Source organism: Hoplias malabaricus, chromosome X1 (genome assembly GCF_029633855.1).
Source record: "Hoplias malabaricus isolate fHopMal1 chromosome X1, fHopMal1.hap1, whole genome shotgun sequence".
NCBI classification, from domain to species: Eukaryota; Metazoa; Chordata; class Actinopteri; order Characiformes; family Erythrinidae; genus Hoplias; species Hoplias malabaricus.
Genome location: NC_089818.1, coordinates 23,553,943 through 23,581,750, shown reverse-complemented (window position 1 = coordinate 23,581,750; position 27,808 = coordinate 23,553,943). Strand labels below are relative to the sequence as shown.

General features: G+C 43.2%; 1 protein-coding gene across 3 annotated transcripts; it reads right to left on the bottom strand.

The window, feature by feature from the left end:
• Positions 1 to 1,439: 1,439 nt before the first annotated feature.
• Positions 1,440 to 27,808, bottom strand: LOC136676020 (zinc finger E-box-binding homeobox 1-like). 3 transcript variants are annotated; one of them, XM_066652869.1, is made up of 10 exons: positions 27,736 to 27,808; positions 15,119 to 15,280; positions 14,974 to 15,021; positions 13,138 to 13,266; positions 12,791 to 12,993; positions 11,721 to 11,826; positions 9,103 to 11,015; positions 6,504 to 7,112; positions 5,649 to 5,823; positions 1,440 to 4,340 (listed from the first exon to the last, which is right to left on the bottom strand). In XM_066652869.1, exons 1-10 carry the CDS (start codon positions 27,794 to 27,796, stop codon positions 3,754 to 3,756), a joined length of 3,993 nt encoding a protein of 1,330 aa, XP_066508966.1. In that variant the 5' UTR covers positions 27,797 to 27,808; the 3' UTR covers positions 1,440 to 3,753. The 3 variants fall into 3 exon arrangements, with proteins under 3 accessions (XP_066508966.1, XP_066508967.1, XP_066508968.1); XM_066652870.1 differs by having other exon boundaries at positions 6,504 to 7,091; XM_066652871.1 differs by lacking the exon at positions 27,736 to 27,808 and adding an exon at positions 26,416 to 26,580.

Genomic DNA, 27,808 nt, shown 5'->3' with positions numbered 1-27,808 from the left:
AAACTATCCTGAACAAACGGTCCTGAGATCTTGAGATAATTTGAGGGGGGAAAAAATCTCAAATCTCAAACCCCCAGCTAGCATCGGACAATCTTCTCTGAAACAGTTAATATAAGTTTCCATTAATCTACCATCATTAGACAAACAGTAAGTGTAGTGTGTATAGAAGAATAACTGGTTGGAAATCACTACTCTCCAGGAAAAAAAATATTTGTCTGCTAACTTTTTTTTAAAACCACCTAGATGAGCTAGAAGACTGGAACAATATTCCTTGACCTGATGAGACATAAACAGAGCTTTATGGCTTAAATAAACATTATATTTAAGGGAAAATACCTAAACCTAAATAACTATGCAGTGTACAACAAAAATGAAAACATTAAGCCATGTTTGTTGGCATAAACATGCACATTATTTTATAAATATATATAAATTACTTGTGTGTGTTTAAAGTTGTGACGGTACAACTTTTGTCCGGTGTTTATTATACAGCAGGTAGGTGTCGCAGTCACACAGCTCCAGGGACCTGGAGGTTGTGGGTTCGATTCCAGCTCCGGGTGACTATCTGTGAGGAGTGTGGTGTGTTCTCTCTGTGTCTGCGTGGGTTTCCTCCGGGTGACTGTCTGTGAGGAGTGTGGTGTGTTCTCCCTGTATCTGTGGGTTTCGTCCGGGTGACTGTCTGTGAGGAGTGTGGTGTGTTCTCCCTGTGTCTGCGTGGGTTTCCTCCGGGTGACTGTCTGTGAGGAGTGTGGTGTGTTCTCTCTGTGTCCGCGTGGGGTTCCTCCGGGTGACTGTCTGTGAGGAGTGTGGTGTGTTCTCCCTGTTTCTGTGTTGGTTTCCTCCGGTTGACTTTCTGTGAGGAGTGTGGTGTGTTCTCCCTGTGTCTGTGTTGGTTTCCTCCGGTTGACTTTCTGTGAGGAGTGTGGTGTGTTCTCTGTGTCTGTGTTGGTTTCCTCCGGGTGACTTTCTGTGAGGAGTGTGGTGTGTTCTCCCTGTGTCTGTGTGGGTTTCCTCTGGGTGCTCCGGTTTCCTCCCACAGTCCAAAAACTGGCGACTCAAAAGTGTCTGTAGGTGTGTGTATTGCCCTGTGAAGGACTGGCGCCCCCTCCAGGGTGTATTCCTGCCTTGCGCCCTGTGATTCCAGGTAGCCTCTGGACCCACCGCGACCCTGAACTGGATAAGGGTTACAGACAATGAATGAATGAAACATGACTGCAGAGACAAGTACATTCTTCAGTTTAAAGAGGTCTGTTATTTACATTGCTGTAAATGTTGTAAAAAATATTGTAATTTATTTCCTTGGTGACACATTTTCATTACTATCTACAAAGTATATTGTAAACTACAGTAAACAGATGTGTGTGTAATAATAAATATTCATCAAGGAAAAATAAAATGTGTGTATAAATGAAATAAACAAATCATCAATGACAGTTTTTTTAATACTGATGATACAAACATACACAATATACACGTGCATTATTATAAACATGAACATTTAGAAATAATACATCACAATGAATAATACTGTAATGTGTTATGGTAAAATTAACATTAAAATCACATTCACCCTTTTCTTACAAGCGCCTCTTAACATCAAGTGCACTCCTTCGGCTAATTCACTAGTGTATTTCTTCCTTCACGTTTGCACATTTTTTTTTTCCTCTTTCCTATGCCTTTATCCAACAGCTGGCTTCGTCTCCAGACGACCAGCGTGGGTCATAGCCTTTATTCCAACCAATTAGCAAAATAATTGCCAAATAATTGTCATCAGGCAAAATGTGAAAGAGCTTAAATTCCCTGGGGAAAAACAGTTTGATCCATAATGGCCCTTTGATGCTAAAGTTTTAAACCACTATCATACAAACCTAGGTTTTAAAGTACAAATGCCACACTGAGGCGTGCGTTCTGCACTCACCCCAATACTAAGCCAAAGTCAGCTGCGGTGTGTATTCACAAGGCCACCCCTGACATATTCACACTGGTGCAGCCTGGAAAATATGAAAATAATAATATGTGGTAACAGCCCAATGTCTACTTCGTTATTGTCTTATTCACTGTAGTAAATCCTATATGTGAACGTCTATTAATAGCTGAAAAAACCGAGAGCTAAAATGGTGCTCTGATGCTACATCAAACAACTCTAAACTCAACCAAATTAACGTTCTTGGCTCTTTTTTACCAAAGAGTACAGTTGACATGACTGTGTTCAAGTTTTAAAATCCTTCATAAATCTGCTGATTAGTTTGAAATGGTTTCATTTGGTACTGAATTAGGGTTAAATGGAATGAATGGCACTTACAGCTTGGCGGTCTTGCATAAGGCTGGGGGTGTGGGGTTCCTTAGAACGCTTCATAGTTTATCTAACGTTGACACGAAATGACACAGTAAGACAAGACTTGACTAAAATTAGGGGTGCACCAACATCACACGACGTAAAAATGGATTAGCGAATGGTGAACAGCACTAAAATATTTACGCACATATTACCTTCATGATTTCACCAAGAAATAAAAAGGTAATAATATTCTGAATGAAACAAACACAGTTGTTTTGTCATTGAGGATCTCACATTGGTAGTTGCCCACTGCAACGTGTAATAATTTGAGGGGAGTTTCAGAAAATTGAAAAATAAGCTAGAGAAATAAAAAGTACTTGTGAAGATACTCTATTGCACAACTCTCAGTAATGTGCTTCGTAAAACTCAGTGCACCCCTAATGAAACAAAGGCTTTTTTCAGTAAACTAAACACAGACATTAACACTGGCTTTGAGGTCGACACACAATTCCCTGACTGAAAGATTTTTCTTTTTTTTTTTTCCTTTTAAACGGAGCCATGTTCCTACATACTATACCACAGAAAAGTGCACTTCAGAATAAGTACCATCTATAAAGAATCGCTAACATAGCAAAGATTTCATGACCTTTTTATGGGCCTAGAGTGTACAGTCAGAACTACAGACCTTTAGGAGTGCTCAATCTCAAACGATGCAAAATGTGTAGCAGAATAAACTACACACAAGGTACTGAGACCCATAATAAACACGAAGGAGAACTGCCCCCTTCGTAATTTGTTTAAAAATGAAAAGTACATTGTTATTTTTTAAATCTTTATAGATGATGCCATGGTACCGAAGTGCAATTGGGAAATAATTTCCTTCAAAAGGCGGACAGGCAGATGGCAAAACAAAAAATAAAAAATAAAACGATGCTATGCTAACACTGGCTGGCCTGCTTTAACAAGAATACTGATCGGTATCTAAAACTTGAGGCATTATGTATCCATAAATAAACAATCCATAAATGTACCTGCAGTGCATTTTAGTTTTATCTCTCAAAACATAGTGACATACTAATAAAATACTGATTTAGTAAACTTCATTGGCAATAAAAATGTATATAAATCTCACCTGACTGTACAGACGGAAAGTTTTAAAGGAAAACCTTTAGTAACACTGACGAACAAACCTGGAGGTTGCGGTCCAGTAACACAATTCAACCCGAAATGGTCAACTAAGCTTTAAATCGTCCAGTTTAGTTGGATTTAACTCGTTTAGAAATGGCTCTAATTATTTTCCTTTCGAAAAACAACAAAAAAAAAAGGTTTGAGGATCAGGCACACATGGGCTTCATACACAGTAAAATACTGACACACTGCTTCTAGAGGAACCCACGGCTCTCGAGACTCCACAATGAGTCTTAATTATTCATCTGTTCATCATCAAATACTAGAGAAAATAAATGTTCCTTTTCTCAGTTGTTTTTTCCCTCCTCTGTTCTTTCCACGCAGTCAGTAACCACCGTTTTCCTCATCTCCTCCGCGTTTTGTTTTTTTACGCTCTCCCCCATGTCCACGATCTCCACAACTTCCTCTAGAGCGTCTATTTCCTCAACCTGCAGCTCCATGGCATCTTCTTCCTCCGTCACTTGCTCTTCCTCTCCATCTTCTTCCTCCTCTTCCTCCTCATCAAATTCCTCCCCAACTCTGACCACTCTTATTTCGCTCATGTCAAAGTCAGCAAACTCCATTTCCTCGTTGGCGTCTCTCTCTCCTTCTCGTTCCTCGTCTTCCTCCTCCTCCTCCTCCGCCTCGCTCTCTCTCTCATCGGAGTCGAGATGTGAAGGAGTGTGGGTTGGCCCTGGTTGGTCGGGAGCTTCTTTCTTGCAGTAGGAGTAGCGATGGTTCATGTGCTGGGAGTAGGAGCCGGAGTGGGAGAAGCGCTTGCCGCACTTGTCACACTGATAGGGTTTCTCTCCGGAGTGAAGACGCGTGTGCTCTATCAGGTGGTGCTTATGTTTAAAAGCCTTCTTACACACGCCGCACTCATGAGGACGCTTACCTGTTTAGTGAGTTTCAAAAGAGAATCAAACATCAGCAGGTAATATCTGCAGATAAACAGACAATCTCACGGGCAGTGCACATTTCATCATAAACACCCTGCTGCTCTGACCACCCTGGTGTTATTCACTTTACAACAGTGTGTATGACGTGTAGCTGACACCTCACACTGTAGAGGCCACTCACACTATAAACTCTGACCGATTCTGAAAGGCAAACCTATTTGAACCCTTAAAGGGCCATTATGTAATATTTTCACCTTAAAATTACAGCTTTAAAATAATTGTGAACTGTAATAAGGAAAATAAAGCACCTGCTCAGCACTGCAGAATCTGCCCTATGTAACTTTTGGAGGAAGGTAGGAAACTACCTCCCTCCCTCACCATTCATTTCAGTACAGTGCTGTAAAAAGTACAATAGGGGGAGCCCCAGCAGCAAAAAACACAAATCTAATCTAGTGTAACTTTAAGATACAAAAATACAAATGTGTGTCTTTAGCCAACACAATGAATGAGCCCAGGTTTGTATTTAGTTATAAAATAGAGACTAGGGCTGCGAATCTTTGGGAATCCCATGATTCGATTCAGAATCGATTCTTGGGGTCACGATTCGATTTTTTTCCGATTCTTTCAAATCCAAATGGTTGCTTTCAAAGACCTTCTTCTTCATCCTCCATTCTTTAGCGGCACAACAACAAACACCGTAACACGACACTAAACACCCCCCTGTAGCCTACTAGACTTGTTTTGCCTAGCACTACAGTGGCTGAGAAGGCACACTGGCACCCGCAAAAAAAAAAAAAAGAAAACGAGAATCGATTCTGAATCGTTCAATGTTAGAAACGTGATTTGAGCGCGAATCAATGTTTTCCTACACCCCTAATAGACACCTCTTCAAATGAGTGTTTTCAGCTAATTATGGGGCACCCATAAAGCCCTTTGGAGCCAGTGAAGTGGGATGCTCTGATGTAACACACACAATGCCAAACATCATCTAGTGGAGTTTAAAACCACCCCAGCATCGGGCTGTGGAGTGTAATGAGTTGTGAATCACACAATACTTACCTCAGCAAATCAATCCTTCATTAAATAAAAACAGCTCAATTTTGATGAGAAATATGTAGTTTCACAGGAAACTAGTAAACATTCTAATGCGTGTGATTTTTCCCAATTCTAAACGTATTTGTAGGTATCAAAGTTATGGAAATTAAACTACAGATCAGGGTTAAACCTGCCTTACTGTGAATACAGGCTGAATGTCAAATTTAAAGTCTGCTTCAGCCACAAGCCCCAAAACAAACCTTTTGTACCTGTGTGTTCATATTTGTGTCGCAGCAACGAGCTGCTCTTCTGGAAGATTTTGTCACACAGGTCACAAGCGAACTGGCCACACTGCAACTTCCTCCTCTTTCTATTTGGTGAGAGGTCACCGTCATTCTGCCCGTCCCACGCCGACGCACATTCACCTCCAGCTTTGGCCGCTTCCTAAAAAACAGAAATTCAAAGAAAGAGAGAAAGGCAGATTATAAATGATAAAAAGTTTAAAACGTTTGACACAAAATATAAAACATGTTGAAAGGTACAAGATCGGAAAACAGACCGAATAACATTGAATGATTGCAGCCAAAAACAACACACCTTTTCGTCATTTTGCATTAAATTAAGTGCAGCTTCTAGAGTTGTTGTCCACCATCTACGTCACAGGCAAGACGCCTATTAGAGTTTCCCAACACCGTTGGGGGGGGGACCAACGGTCTTTTAAACGTTATTCCTTCAATTAGTAAGAAATAACATGTTTTCTGACTATCAATAAACACAAGTTAGGAACTCAAACTCCACTGTATTTATTTGTTTGACACTTTCATAGAGCTGCTGCTTAGCCTTTAAATCCACACTACGTAATGTTTTTATCTAAAATGTACAGCTTCAAAATCATTGTTGTCCTTCACTGAACTGTAAAATGGAGAAAAGAGCCTCTATTGTTGCTACTGTGGGCTCTGCACTGCAGAAACGATTATGCGGTGGATAATGAGCACAGACATTTGAAGAGGTTGTGGATTAATCGCATTAGTAATAGGGCCATGCTGATTGACCCTGCCGAGTGGAAAAACACCATAAGATACTGAGAGAACAGATACTAAATACTGCTCAGCACATTTTCTTACCTGACTGCCGCTAAGTATGACTGTTCCCTGTGTGTCTGCGGATGGCGGGGTGGCAGTGGTGTTGGACGTGTTGGCGGAGGTGGTGGTGATAGCCTTGCTGTTAGTTGAGGGTGTGGCATAGGTGTAGGACAACTGGGGTATGAGGATGGTGCGTTTGTTGGTGGAGAAGGCAGCTCGGATGCAGGGGACTCCGCCTGGCTCTGCTATGGCAACCAACGTGGGCAAAGATGCTGCTACGATGTTTACTGGACTTGTAGTAGGTTGTGTCATGTAAATGGTGTTGCCAGGCAATGCATCCTTCTTGAGGCAGGTGAGATTCAAAGGCTCCTCTTGTGCAGGAAGCGATGGCTTGTTGGTGGATGCTGACGTGGAATTCGAGGCGTTAGCGTTGTTGCAGGAGGACTTTGGGAGAGAAAGGTCCAGAGGTTCAGTTTGCCCTTCCTCTTCTGACTCCTCTGTCTTTACAATGATGAGATCGTTAGCGGAGAGGTTGAGTGGAGAAGGGACACTTTTCTGGTTCAATGAAGAGTCTTCATGGGGTTCACATGGAGTGTTGAGGATTTGGGATGGGGAGTCGATACTTGGGTCCTGTGAAGAGTTTTCGAGAGTCTGATAAGGGGGTGGAAGGACAAATCTCTGTGAGGCTGTTAATAAACAATTTTCTTTCATTTGTAACGATCTCTCTTTACATCTGGGCAGCAAACCGGACTCTGCAGACTTCAATTCCAAACAAGTTGAGATGGTATGAAAATAGAAATGCAAATAAAACTGACAGCAGTGATTTGTAAATGCTATTAGTCCTGTGTTTAAATAACAACACAAAGGAAACTATTTTATCATTCTAATGTTTGTGTAATTAAACATTCTAACTGTATAATGCTTTCAGTTCATAGATCAGGGGCAATTTAAGTCCAGGAACATTGTGAAATTTTCAAACAAACATCTTAAACATTTCATTCAAACAATTCAATCATGTTTATGTAAAAAAAAAAGCATTCTTTATCATCAAGGATGGGTTAATGCTCACACCTCACAGCAAATAATCAAGGGGCTTAAGACAATGTTCCTATGTCAATTACAGCCTTTCAACTTTGCACCTCATTACAGTGTGGAATGTCAGTGACCTTCAATATTTCAGACGCCCTGCATCAAAACAAGCATGTTTCTGTCATGGATATCGCCGAACAGACAGGAATACTCTGACATTACTATGTACTGTTCGTTGCTGCATCTATAAATGCAAGTTAAGACAGTAGGCTCAGCAGAATCCATGCCCAAACATGCTGCTGTCTTCTCATGGTTAAAGCACATCTGAAATCTTGTGGTATGACAGTGTGAGCCAGTGTGTAGCTTTCTCTGAGCTAAAGAATAAAATTAAAATGAAACTTCTTGCCGGCGTAAAGTTCAAAAGCCTACATCGTCCAGCAATGCGTGTATATGTTACTACACCTGCTGCCTTCTGGATTACCTCTTTTTGAGGGACACTGATGCTTATTCTGACATGACAATGCCAAGTCAGGTTCTGCAAACACTGCAAAAGCATGGCTGCATAAATAGATCCTGGAGGTTCTAATCAAATCATATTTATTTATATAGCGCTTTTTACAAACTAGCCTTCCTACACACCAGATATGTACCGGCCTGAAAACTTGGTGTTTTGAAACATAAGAACAAAGTTGTGCTGCATTGGCGCATCAGAAGAGTTTTGCTTTTAAACTTGGATAAATTGGTGTCTTCCCTTTCCCTAAACAAGAAAAGGTGATGTACCACAGCTTCTAATTCAGAATTATTCCTTCATTCATTCATTGTCTGTAACCCTTATCCAGTTCAGGGTCGCGGCGGGTCCGGAACCTACCCAGAATCACTGGGCGCAATGCGGGAATACACCCTGCAGGGGGAATCAGTCCTTCACAGGGCGACACACACTCACACACTCACACCTACGGACACTTTTGAGCCTCCAATCCACCTACTAACGTGTGTTTTTGGAGCGTGGGAGGAAACCGGAGCACCCGGAGGAAACCTAAACAGACACGGGGAGAACACACCACACTCCTCACAGACAGTCACCCGGAGGAAACCTAAACAGACACAGAGAGAACACACCACACTCCTCACAGACAGTCACCTGGAAGAAACCCACTCAGACACAGAGAGAACACACCACACTCCTCACAGACAGTCACCCGGAGGAAACCCACGCAGACACAGGGAGAACACACCACACTCCTCACAGACAGTCACCCGGAGGAAACCCACGCAGACACAGAGAGAACACACCACACTCCTCACAGACAGTCACCCGGAGGAAACCCACGCAGACACAGGGAGAACACACCACACTCCTCACAGACAGTCACCCGGAGCGGGACTCAAATTTCACAATTAAGCTCTAATATTTTCTAACATCACTTTCCTATTTTATAAGCATTTCACATACCCTCCCAACTTTTTGGAATTGAATTTTTTAACAGTGTGTAGCATGTTTACACTTCTGTGCCTTTCCATATCCAAATTAAACAAAGTCTTCTTATAGATTAGAATTCTACAAAACCATTAGCATCTTAAATATCCAAAAATATTCATATAACACACTTACTTGCTCTGTGGTTTTGGGATAACCCAGGGGTCGGAGTGATATCTTCTTGGAGCGCATTCTTTGGAACCACCTACTGACCACATCCAGAGGCAGACTGACTGACTCAGCAACTCGAGAGAGCTGCTCCTCACTGGGGTGTGAGTCCTTGCTATAAGCTTTGAGGAGGGGTAAAAGACTCTCTACTGGAGGTCCAGAGTCTCCCTCTCCGAGCAGGGAGGAGAGAGATATGCCAGATCCTTGCTCATTGCTGTTGAGACAGTTGAGTATATCAGCACTGCTAGGACTGCTGTCACAGAAAAGACATGTGGCATAGTTATGGAAGCCATCACTACAAGCAACTCCACTGTGAGCTGTTGTAAAGTCTGAACCTATGCTCTTTGCAATTGTTCTTTCTGCTCTTTCTCCCTCCGTCTGCAAGGTGTCTTCTCCATCTGTCTGCATATCAGGCTCAATTTCAACTGGAGACATAGGCTCAGTTTTGATCTGAATCTCCTGTAACAAAGACCTGCTCAGGTCTTCAGGCTGGCAGTTCTCATTGGGAGCAATGGAATCTTCTCCAGCCTGTTTTTGCTGAACAGGTGATATTTGCTTTTCTGTCACCATTGCCTTTTCAGGGCTTGACATATTCTCTATGATCTTGGAGTCTATGGCTGGAATTACCTGTGTGTTCGAATGCACAGTTGTTAACTGTCGGACTACCAAACCCTGCGACCCGTCCGTTCTCCTCAGAAGTAACACTGTTGGCTGTGAAAACTTTGTCTGCGTAGGGAGCGATTGGACCAGCTTAGTTACCTTGTAGATAGATGGCACTTTACAGGAATTACCTGTTTGGATGGGTTTAAGGATGTTTATCTGCGTAGGTAATGGCTTAGTGGTGCCTGGCATTTGGGTTAGAGTAACGTTTGGTTGTGTTGAGTTAACTTGTACTAACTTTGAAAGCTGGGTTGAGTTAACCTGTACCACCTTTGGAGGCTGTAATGAGTTAACGTGTACCACCTTAGGAGGCTGGGCTGCATTGGCCTGTGCTTCCTTTGGAGGCTGGGTGGAATTGATCGGTACCACCTTTGGAAGCTGGGTTGAGTTCACCTGTAACACCTTTGGAGGCTGGGCTGAGTTTACTTGTAACACCTTTGGAGTTTGTGTTGAGTTAAAATGTACCACCTTTGGTGGCGTCACATTTGGCTGCAGCAGTTTTGCTTGTGCCACAGTTGGCGGTGCTATAACAGGCTGCACTGTGTTCATCTTTGACGTGGCGACCTGTGGGTCTATGTTGTAGTTGATGATAATTTTGGCATTCCCGTCCTGATCCACCACTGGCAGGGAGATGGCAGAGATCACCTGTGCCTGTTGATGAGGAGTCTGCACAACCACTGCCTGCGTTTGTGGCTGTAGCTGACCGACAACTTTAGCGGCAGTTCCGTTAGCATTTGTGCTAGCCACTACCTGCCGGATCATGTTTCCATCCATTGCTGCTTTCAGTGCATTCTGTAAATCACTCAGGTTAATACTGATTGGCTGAGTTAATCCCACAGTAGGTACAACCAAAGTCTGTACCACACCCTGAGGGGCAGCAGTCTGAAGAGGAATGGCACTCCCGTTATTGGTGGTGGCGGTGGTTGTGGTCACGACTTGCGAAGTTGTGACGGGTTTAAGTTCATGATTTATAGGCTCTTGCTTAATCTGTTTGGGTGGAAGCTGTTCATGTAAAGGTTTATTACTAATATCCACTTTCTCCCGCAAGAGGATGCGTGTGGGCCGTGAGAGGGTGAGAGCAGCTTTGACCCCGGGGGAGCGAGACAGAGCGTTTAGAGCAGGGGGAGATCCTACACACTTCTTGCTGCTGATGTGAGAACTGTAGGAGCCGGAGTGTGAAAAACGCTTCTTACAATTCGAACACTCATAAGGCTTTTCACCTAGGAAGAGTAGAGAACAAAACACAGTTACAGTCCTCAGTTGTGTTACACTGTATTTGCTGCACAGTCCTCCAAACAAAAAGGAAGCATTAAAGGGACACTACGTAATATTTTTTATCTAAAATATACAGTTTCAAAATCATTGTGATCCTTCACTGGGCTGTAATAAAGAGAACAGAGCCTCTGTTGTTGCCACTGTGGGCTCTGCACTGTAGAAACTGCACTATGTAACATTTGGAGACGGGTAGGAAACCACCCCCCTCCCCTTTGATTTTAGTACAGTGCTGTTAACATGAATTACACTGAGGGAGCTCCAGAAGCATTATCTGTAACCACTTATCCAATTCAGGGTCGCGGTGGGTCCAGAGCCTACCTGGAATCATTGGGCGCAAGGCGGGAATACACCCTGGAGGGGGCGCCAGGCAACACAGATACAGACACACACACACACACATACGGACACTTTCTGAGTCGCCAATCCACCTGCAACGTGTGTTTTTGGACTGTAGGAGGAAACCGGAGCACCCGGAGGAAACACACCAACTCCTCACAGACAGTCAACCGGAGCGGGAATCGAACCCACAACCTCCAGGCCCCTGGAGCTGTGTGACTGCAACACTACCTGCTGAGCCACCGTGCCGCCCGCTCCAGAAGCAAAAAAAACAGAATTCAAAAACTTCAATAAACATGTAAATAGCCGCTAACCGCTGTGGATGCGCAGGTGTTCCTTCAGGTGATGTTTATATTTGAAGGCTTTAGAACACTCTGTGCACTTGAACTTCCTGTTTCCTCCTGACTGTGTCACAGCCCTCTGAGAAGGAGACAGAAAAAGAGGGAGCATTGCAATTCCAGTAGATCATGAACGTTTAATTTTGTAACATGCTGAGTTTATTTAAGCACTGTTCTGTAGCATATGTGCAATGTAGAGACAATGATACAAACTCCAAAGAATGTTTAGAAAATTATACATCTCTGAAAAAATGGATAAATTTATGTGTAAATACATTCACATATATTTTCAGTTAGCTTATTGTTGTGATGGTTTTGTCTCAGTCATGTGCTCAGTTTCCGCTCTTATGCTGGGATCCGACTACAAAATATTTTTGTGCCTTTGTGTCAAGATTAGATTAGCACTATAAGTTCGTGCCGGGTCTCAGTCGGGAGACTAGTGGCACTACACGTTTGACACGGACCATTCTTCGTTTGCGTCATTGCGTGTGTTCAGATGTTGTCAAGAAGCGGGTCAATCATAAGGTGACCAGACGTCCTCTTTTACCCGGACATGTCCTCTTTTTTAGACTTAAAAAAATGTTCGGGCGGAATTTCACAAACGTCCGGGATTTCGTTTTTCTAGAGCTTACATAGAACTTCGAGAAGTTTCGTTCACAAACTAGTCCCGCCCTCCCCTACTCCGATTGGTTCGCTTGAATGAGAAGGGGGCGTGGTGAAGTAGCCTAAAATCTTCAGATTGGACGGTCTGACTGTAGAGCTACCGTAAGCAGTGCTTTCTGTAGTGCAGTATTAAGTTAAGTTCCATAGTATGTTGTTTGGGACACAGCCAAACGCTGTCCCACATCAGATTGTAACTAGATATTTTGGGTATAGGGTGGGTTTTGACTCAGCAAATATGTCCCCCCCCTAATATCAAACTCCCTCCTACGCCCCTGCAATTCAGTAAGAAACATTAACAAAATACAAAGGTTAAATGTAGTTAAAAACTGCAAAAAAAACAAATAATGTAATATATTTTAATAGAGATTAGTTTTACAAGGCACCTGTTCTCGTCCATTTTTATGAGAGGTCATGTGACGGTCGAGCTGTGTGCGGTAGCTGCAGTTGTAGTTGCAGAGGGAACAGCTGAAGTCTTGCTTGCTCTTCTCATGGCGCAGTTTGATGTGATCCTTGAGAGACGTGTGACGCTTATAACCTCGCGAACAGTAGGGACATGTGTGCAGCTGAGAGAACTCGTCAGGAGTACCTGAAAGTGAGGGTTAAGGAGAAAAAGGAACATGTTTATTTGAGTTCTTTATGAGCTTCTGTACTGTGACAGAAGGGTGTATGGAGGTAGACGAGGGAATAGTGGAGACAAACGAAGTTAGTCTGTTTGAACCGTAATTATTACCATTCTCATCATGGCCTCCTCTTTCTGGTGTGCTCTGCTCATCCTCTTGAAAAATGGCCCCTTCATTCCTCTGTATTTGTGTTTCGTTTTTCTGGATTTCATCATCCTCTTCATCGGTTATACACTCCTCTTTTGTGGAAATACAGAAAACTGATCAATACAAAGAAAGGCAATATGCTTTGGCTGCAGAAGCCTTCAAGAATCAGGTGCTGTATTTACAAAAAAAAGAGTTTGTAAAAGAGCAAAATGTTTATGTGTAAGAAATGAGCACACCTGGTCCTTCTTACTGTTTTAAATGATTCACATCTGTTCTATCAAACCAGCCAGGGAACACAACTGTACAATGAGCTCATTTCGAGAGATACCTTCCCACCTCTGAACAGTTAAGGCCCTGTGCACACGGAACCAGAGATTTCCTCCATGTTTTTGAAAATATCCCCATCCAGGTAAATATGAAAATGGTTGCATTATCATGCTAATCCAGTAGGGGGCTATAGTAGCTCTTAAGTACCCAGTACCTCTCTGGGTGTGTGTTCACAGCCCCTAGTGCACTAGTGTGTGTGTGTTCACTGCCACTGATGTGTTATATGCAGAATACACATTTCATTGTATGTTGTACCAAGACAAATAATTGCACATTAAATTTATTAAGTTTTATGACTTATGTAATTCTCTATATAAGGAATGAGGTGCTCTCTGAATATCAGCCAGAGACAGGGATGCTGTGTGACAACAGCATTTATGAAAAGATGTGTGTTGGTCATAAACACAAAAAATATCTCCACCTTAAAGAGTACCTTCAGAAACCAATATTTTCATTGACCAAACACCAAAACACAGACTAAAACCATCCATCCATTATCTGTAAGCGCTTATCCAATTCAGGGTCATGGTGGGTCCAGAGTCTACCTGGAATCATTGGGCGCAAGGCGGGAACACACCCTGGAGGGGGCATCAGTCCTTCACAGGGCGACACACACTCACACCTACGGACACTTTTGAGTCTCCAATCCACCTACCAATGTGTGTTTTTGGACTGTGGCGGGAAACCGGAGCACCCGAAGGAAACCAACGCAGACACAGAGAGAACACACCACACTCCTCACAGACAGTCACTCGGAGGAAACCCACGCAGACACAGAGAGAACACACCACACTCCTCACAGACAGTCACCCGGAGGAAACCCACGCAAACACAGAGAGAACACACCACACTCCTCACAGACAGTCACCCGGTGGAAACCAACGCAGACACAGAGAGAACACACCACACTCCTCACAGACAGTCACCCGGAGGAAACCCACGCAGACAAAGGGAGAACACACCACACTCCTCACAGACAGTCACCCGGAGGAAACCCACGCAGACACAGGAAGAACACACCACACTCCTCACAGACAGTCACCCGGAGGAAACCCACGCAGACACAGAGAGAACACACCACACTCCTCACAGACAGTCATCCAGAGGAAACCCTCGCAGACACAGGGAGAACACACCACACTCCTCACAGACAGTCACCCGGAGGAAACCCACACAGACACAGGGAGAACACACCACACTCCTCACATACAGTCACTCGAAGGAAACCCACACAGACACAGGGAGAACACACCACACTCCTCACAGTCACACTGACACAAATGTATGTCCTTTGTACAATGACAGTCCATGTGAAAAATGAAATGAAATGCACGGGTGTACACTGATGAAACATAATAAGTTCACAGCCTAAAATGCTGTTTGGACCCAGGTTTTCTACATCAGGACAAACCCCCTTAAACATATACCCCACATTACGTGATGTAAAATAAGAGCGGACTCTTATGACTTACCTTTAACTCTGACTGCTCTTATCAAAGCGTCCGGCCCCAGGTTCCCATCTGTAAACATTTCAAATAATAACTTACTTTCAGAGAATTTTGCTTTAAATATACAGTTTTAAAAAGATCAATTTATTAGCTGTTTTTTTTTACTGACCATCCTCTGTGTGTCCATTGTGTATCTGTTGTGCAGCACCTAGCTGGAATACTGTTGGCTTTTCATCTGGAACATCTGAAATACTGTCTTCCTCCACAATGTGAAGTTTATCTTCATCGTCAGAATCAGACGCAGCTTCGGACACGTTCGAGAAACTCCTCACTGTTTGAGAAGGAAGAAGAGAGTGTTTCTGTGATTAATAATAATAATAAAACTAATAAATTGTATTTATAAGTGCCTTTCAAGTACACTTTACAGTACAACGGTAGCTGGGAGCCCAACCAATACTGCATCGCCGTAATCCAGCCTAGGCGTTATAAAAGCATGAAATAGTTTCAGCCAGAGACAGGGAGAGGATGCAGTCTAGTGATATTTCAAAGGTGAAACAAGCCTATTTTGATGATGTCATTGATGTGTGCCACAAGAGAAATGTAGAGTCCATGACAATACCAAGGTTACAGACCTGATTAAAACGTATTGCTTTGTTTTTACCACATGGCATAGAGTTATCTCCCAAAAGCAATTTAACATTTAATGCCTCAAAAAGTCATGTGATTTTGACAGCCCTCGTGCTGACGTCACTAAGTACCAAAAGGTTAAATGATCTGTACTTTATGATCATCCTGGGATGCATTAGCTCATTATGGTTAGCAAAGCTGATTTAAGCAGCAGATATCACACAGTTCAAGTCCAAAGCCATCGTTTATTGACACTAGACCTCTTTGTGGAATTCAGACCAAACCTTAAACCAAAGCCAAAGTAAAACTGTCAAACTGCTTTGGAAATGATTCCATGAGTTGATGCTCTGAGAGAACCACTATAGACTAAGTTTAATTCATTTCTGAATAATATCATCGTGGGGCGGCACAGTGGCACAGCAGGCAGGTGTCGGAGTCACACAGCTCCAGGGACCTGGAGGTTGTGGGTTCGATTCCCGCTCCGGGTGACTGTCTGTGAGGAGTGTGGTGTGTTCTCCCTGTGTCTGCGTGGGTTTCCTCCGGGTGACTGTCTGTGAGGAGTGAGGTGTGTTCTCTCTGTGTCTCTCTGGGTTTCCTCCCACAGTCCAAAAACACACGTTGGTAGGTTGATTGGAGACTCAAAAGTGTCCGTAGGTTGGAGTGTGTGAGTGAATGTGTGTGTGTGTGTGTTGCCCTGTGAAGGACTGGTGCCCCCTCCAGGGTGTATTCCCACCTTGTGCCCAATGATTCCAGGTAGGCTCTGGACCCACCGTGACCCTGAACTGGATAAGAGTTACAGACAATGGATGGATAATATCATCGTTTTTATACCGTAACCCATTCCAGGGTCACAGTACTTCTGAAGATTCTGATAAAATTGTCATTATGATGACTGTATGAAAATAAAGTCTTACACATTTCTGTTTTTCTCAAAAATCTGATTTGTCACAAACGTAAAGATTGGACTTAGAAACAATGGAGCATAATTTCCTTGTCTTGCGGGCTGATAGGCTTGCTGGAAAATTCATCACTGCATGCCTGTATGGTTGGAGTCTATCCAAAACAGCTTTCTTCTATGTGCGTGTGCGTGCGTGTGTGCACGCCTGTGTGTGTCATTACCAAATATAATCTTATTCCTCTGCAGTCCTCAGTGCGATGGAGAAACATGTAGCCAAGGGAGGACAACGGCTGGAATGTTCCCCAGCAGAGGCACTTAGGGTAGATACCACCTATCAATGTCTGTTTCAATCTCACCTGTCTTACAACTCCAATCTGTACCAGGAAAAATGTCTTTATCCCGACACAAACTGGTTCTGTTATCAAACGAGATTTGCAAACTGGAAATCTGAATAGCTACATCTAATATCTACATAATTATGCTTAGCATGTTGTAGTCTGGGAGGCACAGTGGAGCAGTGGGTAGTGACTCGGTCACAGCTCCAGGGTCCTGGAGGTTGTGGGTTTGAGTCCCGCGTGGGACTATCTGATTTCTAGGCTTTACTCTGATCTCAGAAATCGGAGTATGCTGTTGTTTACACGACCACTTGGATAAACAAGATAACTGTAGAAATCACAGATTATTAACTGCATGTAAATGCATTCCATGTGGAGCTAGGTGAAGTGTTACATTTTTCATTTAATATTTCCTAGCAGGAATCAAACCTGCATCTATTTCCGACAGCAAGACACATCAACAAAACAATAGAAGTAGTATTTGAGTGTGCATGTCAGTGAGAAAGAGATTTAGCGAGAGCGAGAGCGAGAAAAGTGCAGTGGTGTGTGTGAGAGACTCTTTGGGGAGTCAGCAGGAGCAGTAACAGTCTCAGGGGCATTATATAAATTACTTCTGACGTTTTGAGGAATTCATCATGGCATTATGCCGTACAGTCTTCAAATACAAACACATTCGCACCGTCTTATGCCCGTTAAGTACTGCTATGCCTACACCTACACATTAACATTTCTCTCAGTAACTGAAATGCTATTTTTTTTGGCTCCTATGATTTTTCAAACGAAATCTGTGTTTCCCGTGGAAGTGTAAACACCATATACGTTTTCCATGCAAGGTCCAGTGATGGCTTGTTGATAACTCATCTACCTAGCCCGCTAACTTTATAAAATTTGGATCATCTCTAACTCAATCAGGACAAGTTTAAAGACTGATGTATTTTCTATGACTGTTGTAGTATATTCACATGAAGAATGTTCTTTTTCAGTAAAGAAACAGAATAATTAGTAAATAATAAGAAAATACAGCAATTAAGAATTTAGTTATGAGCAGTAACCATGGAAACAGGGGTGTTTTCCTATTGTAAATGCTTTGTAAATGATTATATAGGGTTTTTTTTTATTTCTCACTTCCTGATTCTATTTTCCCCACTTTGAAAAATGTCTACTGCTCATACTACTAAATAATCACAATAATATGAACAATACTGACTGGGCATGATTGGTAGCATGTAAACGGAGGCTGGCTATAAGAATCTCTGTCCTGGTTTCTGTCCGAACTCTGGCTAGAACAAGGACCTGTGCCAAGGAAGTGATGTTAATGTGTGCTTTTAAAGGGACACCACGTAAGATTTGGGGTTTTTGCTCCTGGGGCTCCACCTAAGTGTAATTAATATTTACAGCACTGTACTGAAATCATCTGGGACAGGGAGGAGGGGGGATGGTTTCCTGCCTTCCTCCAAAAGTTACATAATGCAGTTTCTGCAGTGCTGAACCTGGAGTACCAATGACAGAGGCTGTGTTTTCGCTATTACAGCTCAGCTCAGCATCTCAATGATATTCAGGTGGTCATTTTAAGGCAGAACATGTAATTGTAAGTTTCTTTTTTTCCTCATCCTCACTCTTACTAAAATGTGTGTATGTTTGGTGGCCAACAGATATACACAGGTTGTTGTACACTGCTTGAAAATCCACTGTCAAAAGCAATATCATCAAAATAATAAAAGCAATGGATGTTGCATGTTTGCTAAAACAGACAAGAGGATGCTGCAGTGCTGGGTTGTGAAAGTTGCCTCTTTAACACCATCTAAAACCATCAGCAAAATGCTTCTTTAACACCGTCTACAGAGACATCTTTCTGTAAAATCTCCAAAATTGAGCACAACAGTTATTATGATTCTGTTCACAAACTGGTTTCATAATCATTACCATTAGATTGTGATTTAAAACCAAAGGAAACCGTTTTACTTTTCCCCAAAATAAACAAACAAAAATCTAAATCAGTCTGGCACAAGGGAACTGAACAGTTCTCAAAGCTTTTACCTCCATTCACACTGTTCTTGAATGTTCTCTCTCATTCACCAGGGTTCATTGGCCTACCTAGTTTTTAGAACACACCAACTATGCCAAACAATACTGGGTGAGTATGCCACGTGCTTCTCTCTCTCTCTCTCTCTCTCTCTACCTCTCTTTTCCTTCCTCTTCTAGTTTCACCCTGAGTGAATGAGGATCTAAATTCACACACCCACACTAACAGAGAATCTACATGACCAGTAAACATGTATTGCTCCTTTTTTTCCTTCCATAGTCCCTACATGTCATGGGTCTAAGCAATTTTTATTTCTACACCTGAAGGTCAGGATTTGAAACAACTTGTGAATGGATGTGTGTGTGTGTGTATGTGTGTGTGTGTGTCTGAAAAGCAGACACACTCTTGGCAATTACAAACCCGTCCACTATGACCTCATAATCAACACAGTCAAGTTGTCATGGTAACACACATTTCCTGTGGCGTTTCCTGGGATGAGGTGATTTGGCTCGTTATGTAGCACACCTGCTACCCAACCCCCTACCCCACACACACTTATTCTAGGTATGTGTTTATTTAAAAATAATTAAAAACTAGGTATCAGAATCATTTAAACGTTTTCATACAGAGCAAGGCACTTTAGGCTTACAATATATAAAAATATATAACAATGGAGTCACCAGAATATATCATGCCGATTTTGTGCATCTCTGTGACAAAAACATGATAAAGAAACACAACTGCAATTTCAAGAAAGCTGTCACACTACAGCTGAACGATATGGACAAAATTTATATCACAATGTATTTCTTAATTTCGGTCGATATGATAGAATTCCGATATCGAGACGAACAATAAAAAAGTCACAGAAAAATGGCCAGGAACTGAAAGCAGCATGACATCACCATTAAAAAACAACCTCTTGGTTTGTCTATATTAATATTTTTAAACTAACTTTAAAATTGAGTGCTGAACTGACGACAGCGCCCTCTAATGGACATCAGTCAGTGACTGATGCTGTAAATACTAAAATACAGAAAATGTGTTTAAAAATCAGATTGTTATTGAAACGTTTTATATTTATTCATTCATTCATTGTCTGTAACCCTTATCCAGTTCAGGGCGGCGGTGGGTCTGGAGCCTACCCAGAATCACTGGGCACAAGGCAGTAAGACACCCAGGAGGGGGCGCCAGTCCTTCACAGGGCAACACAAGCTCACACCTACGGACACTTTTGAGTTGCCAATCCACCTACCAACGTGTTTTTGGAGCGTGGGAGAAAACCGGAGCACCTGGAGGAAACCCACGCAGACACAGGGAGAACACACCACACTCCTCACAGACAGTCACCCGGAGGAAACACACACAGACACAGAGAGAACACACCACACTCCTCACAGACAGTCACCCGGAGGAAACCTATGCAGACACAGGGAGAACACACCACACTCCTCACAGACAGTCACCCGGAGGAAACCCACACAGACATAGAGAGAACACACCACACTCCTCACAGACAGTCACCCGGAGGAAACCCATGCAGACACAGAGACAACACATCACACTCCTCACAGACAGTCACCCGGAGGAAACCCACACAGACATAGAGAGAACACACCACACTCCTCACAGACAGTCACCCGGAGGAAACCCACGCAGACACAGGGAGAACACACCACACTCCTCACAATCACCTGGAGCGGGACTCGAACTCACAACCTCCAGGACCCTGGAGCTGTGACAGAGACACTACCTGTTGCACCAGTGTGCAGCATTAAACGCTCCAGACTCTGAACTGGATAAGCGGTGAAAGGAGGAAAATAAAGAAATGGACTACAGTCTGTAATTGTATAACTACAAAGTGCTTCTGTATAATCAGTGGAACTCAGAGAAAGGATAGTGAATTTAGAAACAAGGAGATGGTTGTAATGTTACGGATGATCAGTGTTTACAGTACCTTTATACAGTCCAACTCTGCAAGCTACTGTTGTGCAGTTCTCCAGAAGATACCCAGATATGGCCCACAATCATTTTTTCTTATTATTTTTGGAACACAAAAACCCCAACATCACACACAGCGCTGCTCAACAGTTCATGATTATAAACTATCTCAGTCAGACTAATGATGTAGCTAATGAGTAAGCAAAATAAAAATGTTTATGACATGATAGAAAGTAACATCCACATGTTTGTAGATTAGTGAATAAAATTAGTATGCAAAAGCAATTTACCATAACTCACTGAGATCTTTCACTCTCCTGTTTATATTCCAAACACACACACACACACACACACACCTCAAGGACCAGAGAACTAGTGAAATGAGTAAGGAATGCAAATAGATGATGTACGATAGCAGGATTTTTCCGGTTCTCTTCATAAAAATTAAAACCTGACCAATTTCCTCAAATTATGAATCACATCCCTGAGTTGACAAGGCAACATACTACATCTGCAATCACAAATCACAAATAAAAAGACTAGTGATGTGCTTAGTTCAACCCTGTCATTAATTACCCCACGAGAGCATCACTCCTGTGAAGCACTTGACTGTAATCAGCACAAAGCATCCAATGAAAATAAGCTGCACTCAACTCAAATACTGCGCTGTCGAGATTCTTATGAGGCAGCATTTTGGTTTGAAGCTGCCCTAAAGGTACTTATAAAGAAATAGGGTTTGACATGGGCTTCCAAAGCTACAATGTCACTTTTCCTCTGCATGGGTCCGTCTCTACTCGACTCAACACAAGCACAGTCCCCCCGCCCCCCCCCCCCCCCCCCGATACTGGGAATCGCTCGCTTTGAAAACCACAACGACGACGGAGGTAAGTTCAGGTGCTGTTTACTCGTGTATTCGCTTGGTTTTTGTTTTTTGAACTGATCATGGCTCTGCGCCACAGTTCTCACAGATCTGTTTTCCTTGTCACACGTTGGCTTTTGCTGGAGATTTTCGTTGGCCGTCGGCCCAAGGAACTTTTAAACCTCTTCAAAACACCTCGAGGTAAAGACCGCTGTGAGTCCAATAAAAAATAAATGTGAAAGCTGCTGTAACTTCTGAGGTTTAACAAGCGGTGAGTTTGTGCTGGATTTGAATGAGCTCTACATTTCGTGGTGATTGACATGGCTCTAGCCAATCAGCGCTCTGCAGGGTTTACACCTCACCATTTAGTACCTACTCGGCTCGGTTGGAACCAGGCGCGAGCAGGGACTGAAAAAGTACAGGGTTTCAGGGTCTAGGTATCAGATGTGGCCAGTGGCAAAAAAGCAAAAAAGCCAAGCCGAGTCAGGTAGATTCCATATATTATGAGAGATATATGGGTTTTATCGTGTAGTCAACGTCATTTTGGGTGACTGCACACATTCCTCCAGCTGGAGCCCCGAGAGCTGTTTGCGACTGAGGTTAATATCCCTCAACTCAGAAGCACTCTGTGTGTGTGTGTGTGTGGGTGTGAGAGAGAGAGAGAGAGAGAGAGAGAGAGAGAGAGAGAGAGAGAGAGAGTGTTTTAGCAGAAGCCCCGAGAGCTGGTCGTTTGCATGTGAGTGAGTGAGAGATGTTTAAAAAGGCCTTTAGCCAGTTTTTTCATTCCATATTGCATTTTCCAGCTCTAGTATGTGCTAAATGTCTGCATTTCACCCTGATTGACAGGTCTCTATCACCAGTCAGCGCTCTACAAGGTTTAAATGTCACGGTTTAGTTCCTACTTGGCTCTCTCTGAACCAGGAGCAAACAGGTACTAAAAAAGTACACGGTTCCAGGTACGAAATTTGCCTGATGCAAAATAAATAAGAGTTGATCAAAATTGGTACCATGCAGTGGAAAAGTGCCAATAAAGACACAAAAACCACAGGCTATTTAGAAACACCAAGGGTCTCATTTTTATGAAAACTCTTCCCATGAAGCTCCCAACAACTTGCTAATCTTCAGCATCTGTTTCAGTGCAGCTGATGCAAATTACATCTGTCTTAGGGGAAGTTAGGGCTAAGGGTGTAATTTCTTACTCCAGGAAATTAGCCTTCATTGATTTTATTGAACAAACAATTATAAAGTGTTCATTTTCAGTTTTATTTGTTACATGATTTTATTATTTTTTTTATTTTATTATTATTTTTAATTCTGTTATGTCCCCAATGTGTGTGTGTGTGTGTGTAACTATCCCTTTAAAACTACACTACCACTCTGTAGTCACATGATTCTGCCCCAATCTGCCACATGGAGGAGAACCTAAACGCTGAGGCCGACCGAGCGACTCGAGCAGCACGTACCCAAGAATAACACAGCACCAGACGTGTTGTGTTTCGACTTTAATTTAGACAACACTGAACAAAAGGAAGTCAAATGTAAACACGGAGAAAAAACCATTTCAGCGACTTTAGCACAATCACACACCAAAAATAAACAGAGCTCAGGAAACAAGAGAGGAACGAGCTCCCAGCGACATTAGAGAAGCTGTGACATTAGAGAATGTGATTTTTCTTTTTATTGCATTTTATAATGCTCTTTACATCCTGATAGCAATCGGTACAATAAATGTTCTGACAACAATCCCTTTTCTATAAAGGCCACAGGACTATAAAAACTCAATTTAATTTCACTCTGACAAAATTAGTGCACTACGTAGGGAGTAGGGAGCTATTTGGAACAGACACTAGGACTTTTTCCTGCCTGGGTGCCTGCTGCGAAGGAGTTGAATGTATTTGTCGCTCACGTTCTTCCATTCGTGATATACTCTATGACGTCCAAACTGATGTTTTTTTACATTTTTTCTCCTTAAGTTCACTCACTCCATTGCTGTCCCAATAGCAATCAACAATTACCAGAAAAGTGCACACAAGACTACAACCCCTGACAGGTGAAGTGAACAGCATACAGTAGATTGTGTGATTACAGGGGCGCCTGTCAAATTTGGGATATATTAAGCAGCAAGTGAACAGATGTGTTGAAAGCAGGTGAAATGAACAAGCGTCAGGTTTATGGGCATTTTTTAAAGCAGTGGTACCTTCACACAAAGTCTGACACGCTTTTTCTCAGCGATCTGAAATCACAGGAAGACGCTGGAGGATGAAGAATAAATAGATTTACTGAGTAGAAACAATGAGGAATTTATTATTTTACTGTAAACACTGCAACTAAACGCCACACTGAATCACCCCAGTCTCCAGAACAAGAGCCCAGCAGTGTTTCCGAAGGTCACTGGGGGAGTTTGAGGCTCTGCTTCTGCGTGCTGCTCCTCTCATTAAAAGGGATTATACTGGGTCTGTCCCAAAACCTAGTGAGCTACCTAGGTAGGCACTGACTACGTAGACAAATGTTTAAATCGGCAGATTACTGAGACACTGCAGTTAGAGAGTCACGGCTTTCTCCAGCCCAAAGCACGTAACTGGTGTTCCCTCAGCGGCTAGCGTCGCCTCAACGTTTCAGCGCGAAATGGGGGTGTGAGAAGAGCGAAATGTATGGGAGCTGTTCTGGCATTGCATCCTGGGATTGCCTTCGCGGCTAAGGAAGGGTTCGATGCTACCTTAAAATTAAGATATCTTAGTACACAGCATAGTGAGGTGTCTAAAAATTGTGACTGCCTATGTGTCAGGAGCGCACTCATTATGAGGTAAAATGCTCTCACGTTTTGGGACAGACCCATTTTCTTTAACCTCCACAGATTAGTTCTCAACGTGTTGGTTATATTTTACGCTTGTGTTCTGCTACAAACAAGATGAAATGTTCAACTGCAATCTTCCTGCTCATTTGTTTTGTCTGTATCCATGACAACGATGCTCTGATTGGTCTGCCTGGGTTTAACGCACCCGTAAAACGCAGAATATAGAGCAGGTTCTAACTCAAAATCTGGTGAAGCTCTTTTGGGACACTTTCGGGAAAACAGCGGAAGGTAAAACCAGAAATCTTAATGAGAAGGGAACGATTACTGGTTGAAATTCTCATAACGCTAAATATAGATCCTGTTTACGGATAAAGTCCCGCCCTCCAGCATTAAGAGCCAATCAAATCGCTGGTTATGGAAAAGCAGTAAAGTCAACCGCAACTACAAAAGTCATTAGGGACTTTATTTACATATATATTTTTTTCCAAATTCATTGTTTTATTTGAAAATTCACTTGAAATGAGAAAAGGAAACTTTATTTAGAGTATTATTTACAATATTTATAAATCTTGTTGAAATGTAATTGAAAGTATAATCTGATTTGACATTCAGTTATAAATTGCATTAAAAGATTCTTTAACTATAAATCTACTTTAATGTACAGGATATGGCACTGATCATAATGTTAAAGTTGTACATTATGATCCACACCTTGGCTTGGGAAAATTCTCTCTAACTGGCCCTTCTTGAGTTTAGTTAATTAGCCCTGTCCTAGAGCAAAGACAAGTGAGATCTAACTTCGGTCAAAACACCAGCCCCGCTCTTGCATGCATTTTTGTCTAGTGAGCATGCGCAGTGTTCAGCTTCCAGCCGTTAAAAGAAGCATAAATCACGGTCGCCTGAAAGCAGCCGCACCTTCACGCGCACCAGTTGGTTCTGAGGCTGAATCTCAAATAGCTCCTTGCTCCCTCTGTAGTGCATTATTTAGTCCACGAAACAACGGCTTCTGCACGGTGAAACGCGTTTGTGTTATAAAGCCACAGGCTGCACAACTCCCTGTCTGGCAATAGGTGCGCTGTTTAGGTGTAGAAGTCAGTTTTTAGGACTGCAGCACTGCATTTCTCCTGTGAATATCAAAGCGCTTGAGTGCGTGTGCTTTTCCAGGGCGCTCTCCAGTATTACGTTGTATGTTAAAAGACAAACTGAAACACACCACTCCCCTCTAAATCTATAAGCCAACATTCACAGATCTTTCAGTTTGTCCTGTAACAGAAGGGAAAATATCTTCCCTCTGCTCTCAGACACAGATTTGTGGAGGAGACTGGCGCTGAATCACCTTTGAGAAGGTGCTGTTGCATCACCTTTCGCACCTGTCCGTCTCCCTCCGCGCCGTTAGCGCGAGCTGCCCCACCCGCCCCTCTCTGCGCCACATAACGGTCCGCCATTCCGCCTCAAAATAAGCAAAAGAGGCTTCGACTCAGAGAAACAGACGCGAACTTGACAACAACTAAAGCCACCTACACGTCGAACAGCGACCTCCCGCTCTTCTTTCGTTCTTTCTCCGTACTTTAGTCGCGGAGTTACGACGACGGAAATAATGAACGGTGAAGAAATACAGAAACAGACCCCGGACAAGGCTAAAGTTTCCACTTTTCCCAATTCACAGTTCCACCTTAAATGATGGAGTTACATTCTAGCGCCAAAGGCTTTCCTTTCCACCTTAAATGATGCAGGAGTTGAATTCTAGTGTCCGAGGCGTTCCGTTCCACCTTAAATGATGCAGCAGTTATAGGTTATAGCGCCCGAGACTTTCCTTACCACCTTAAATGGCGCATGAGACATACACGTCCGACTGCCCGAGTCTCTCTGTTCCACCTTAAACACTGCAGGGAGCCAGAATGAAGTGCTGCATCATTTAAGGTGGAACGGAGAATGGTGGTAAGTAGCTCGCCCCAGCCTCGTGCGCCAGGCTCCGTGGTGTCGCTCTACCTGCGCAAGTGGCCATTTGCCGCGGCTCCTCTCGCTTGTTCTCGCTGGTTGTGTGAGAGCAGCTCCGGGGACGAGAGGCGCGCGGTCAGCGGTTAAAGATGGCATTGGTTTTATCCGTTATTTAATTTTGTTTTCCCTTTTTCTGCTCTTTCTTTTCCTTTCTTCCTCCGCTCGCCGTTCAGGTAAACACGTTGATGCTCCTGCGCGGGGCGGGGCGAAGCTGCGTCACGCGCGCGCCCGTGGGGCTGGAATAAAGGTATAACGGTCAAGGGCTGAGCGAGAGGAGGATGTTTAAAAGACGCGCTACCGTCGGGAGCTCCCGCGGACACCAACTTTTTGGAGGGTTATTTCGGTGATTTAAAGTTAGTAAACTCCGCGTTGTTGCTAAATGAAGCTTTAACAGAATGTGTAAATAAAACAAATCACTCCTCACACTCACAAAACTGGGGGAGTTAGTCCAAATCTCACCAATTCTCGTGTGAAACCGAGGGTGCGGTGACGGAGCTGTATTATTTACAAACGCGAACAGGGCTTAGGTGGATAAAACACTTGATAGCGGCTTAGAAACAACACGTTTCCTTCAGCAATTACTGTTCTGTGTTATAGGAAAGGTGTCTAGAATATTTGTCGTCGTTTTGTGAGTACTACACGAGCCCATTCTGCGTTTTTCCACACGTTAAACGTTTAGGAACGTCAAACTGCACAGAACCCTGTTTCCTTTCAGGTTGATAGCAAACCTAGAGCTACAGCTAACGGCGGCTCAGCCCAGCCCACACCTCCGAGCAACACCCACACTCTGCCTTTTTGTTTTGTTTAAAGCAGAACTCCACAACAGAAAGGCAGCTCTTGAGATTTCCAGAAAGTACAAGCAGCTCGGTGAATTAGTAAAATGTGGACTAGACCACGACAAGTTAAGAAACGTGAGGCTAAATCGCGGAAAAAACGTCTCTCTCGATTTGTCTGTCTCTCTAAGTCACCCAGGTTCATCTGTGGTGTTTAGTGTCGCTTTACTCCACGCCTCAACCCAGAGTTAACATAGACAAAGTGGATTTTAACTTTAAAAAGCTTTAATAACTCAATTAAAAGCCACAGTAAGCAGAACGAACCGATCGGTGTGCGGAACGGCCCTGGAAAAGGGCACGGAGAAGTTTTGAGACTCAGGTAACGGATAACGGTACAGCCCTCAGACACTATTTTAAACAGTCCACCATAAAACTAAGTGACTCAACAGACCACCAAACTCCCTCAAAGTGCTCCAGCCGCTTGGCGGAGGGCGGAGCTCGCCTCGGTTTGAGCCCCAGCGCCGCGACGGTCACTCACCGCTGTTCCTACGCGGGTTCGCCTGCTTTCTTCGCTTTCTGCACCTGGGGCCGTCCGCCATGACTCCAGCGCC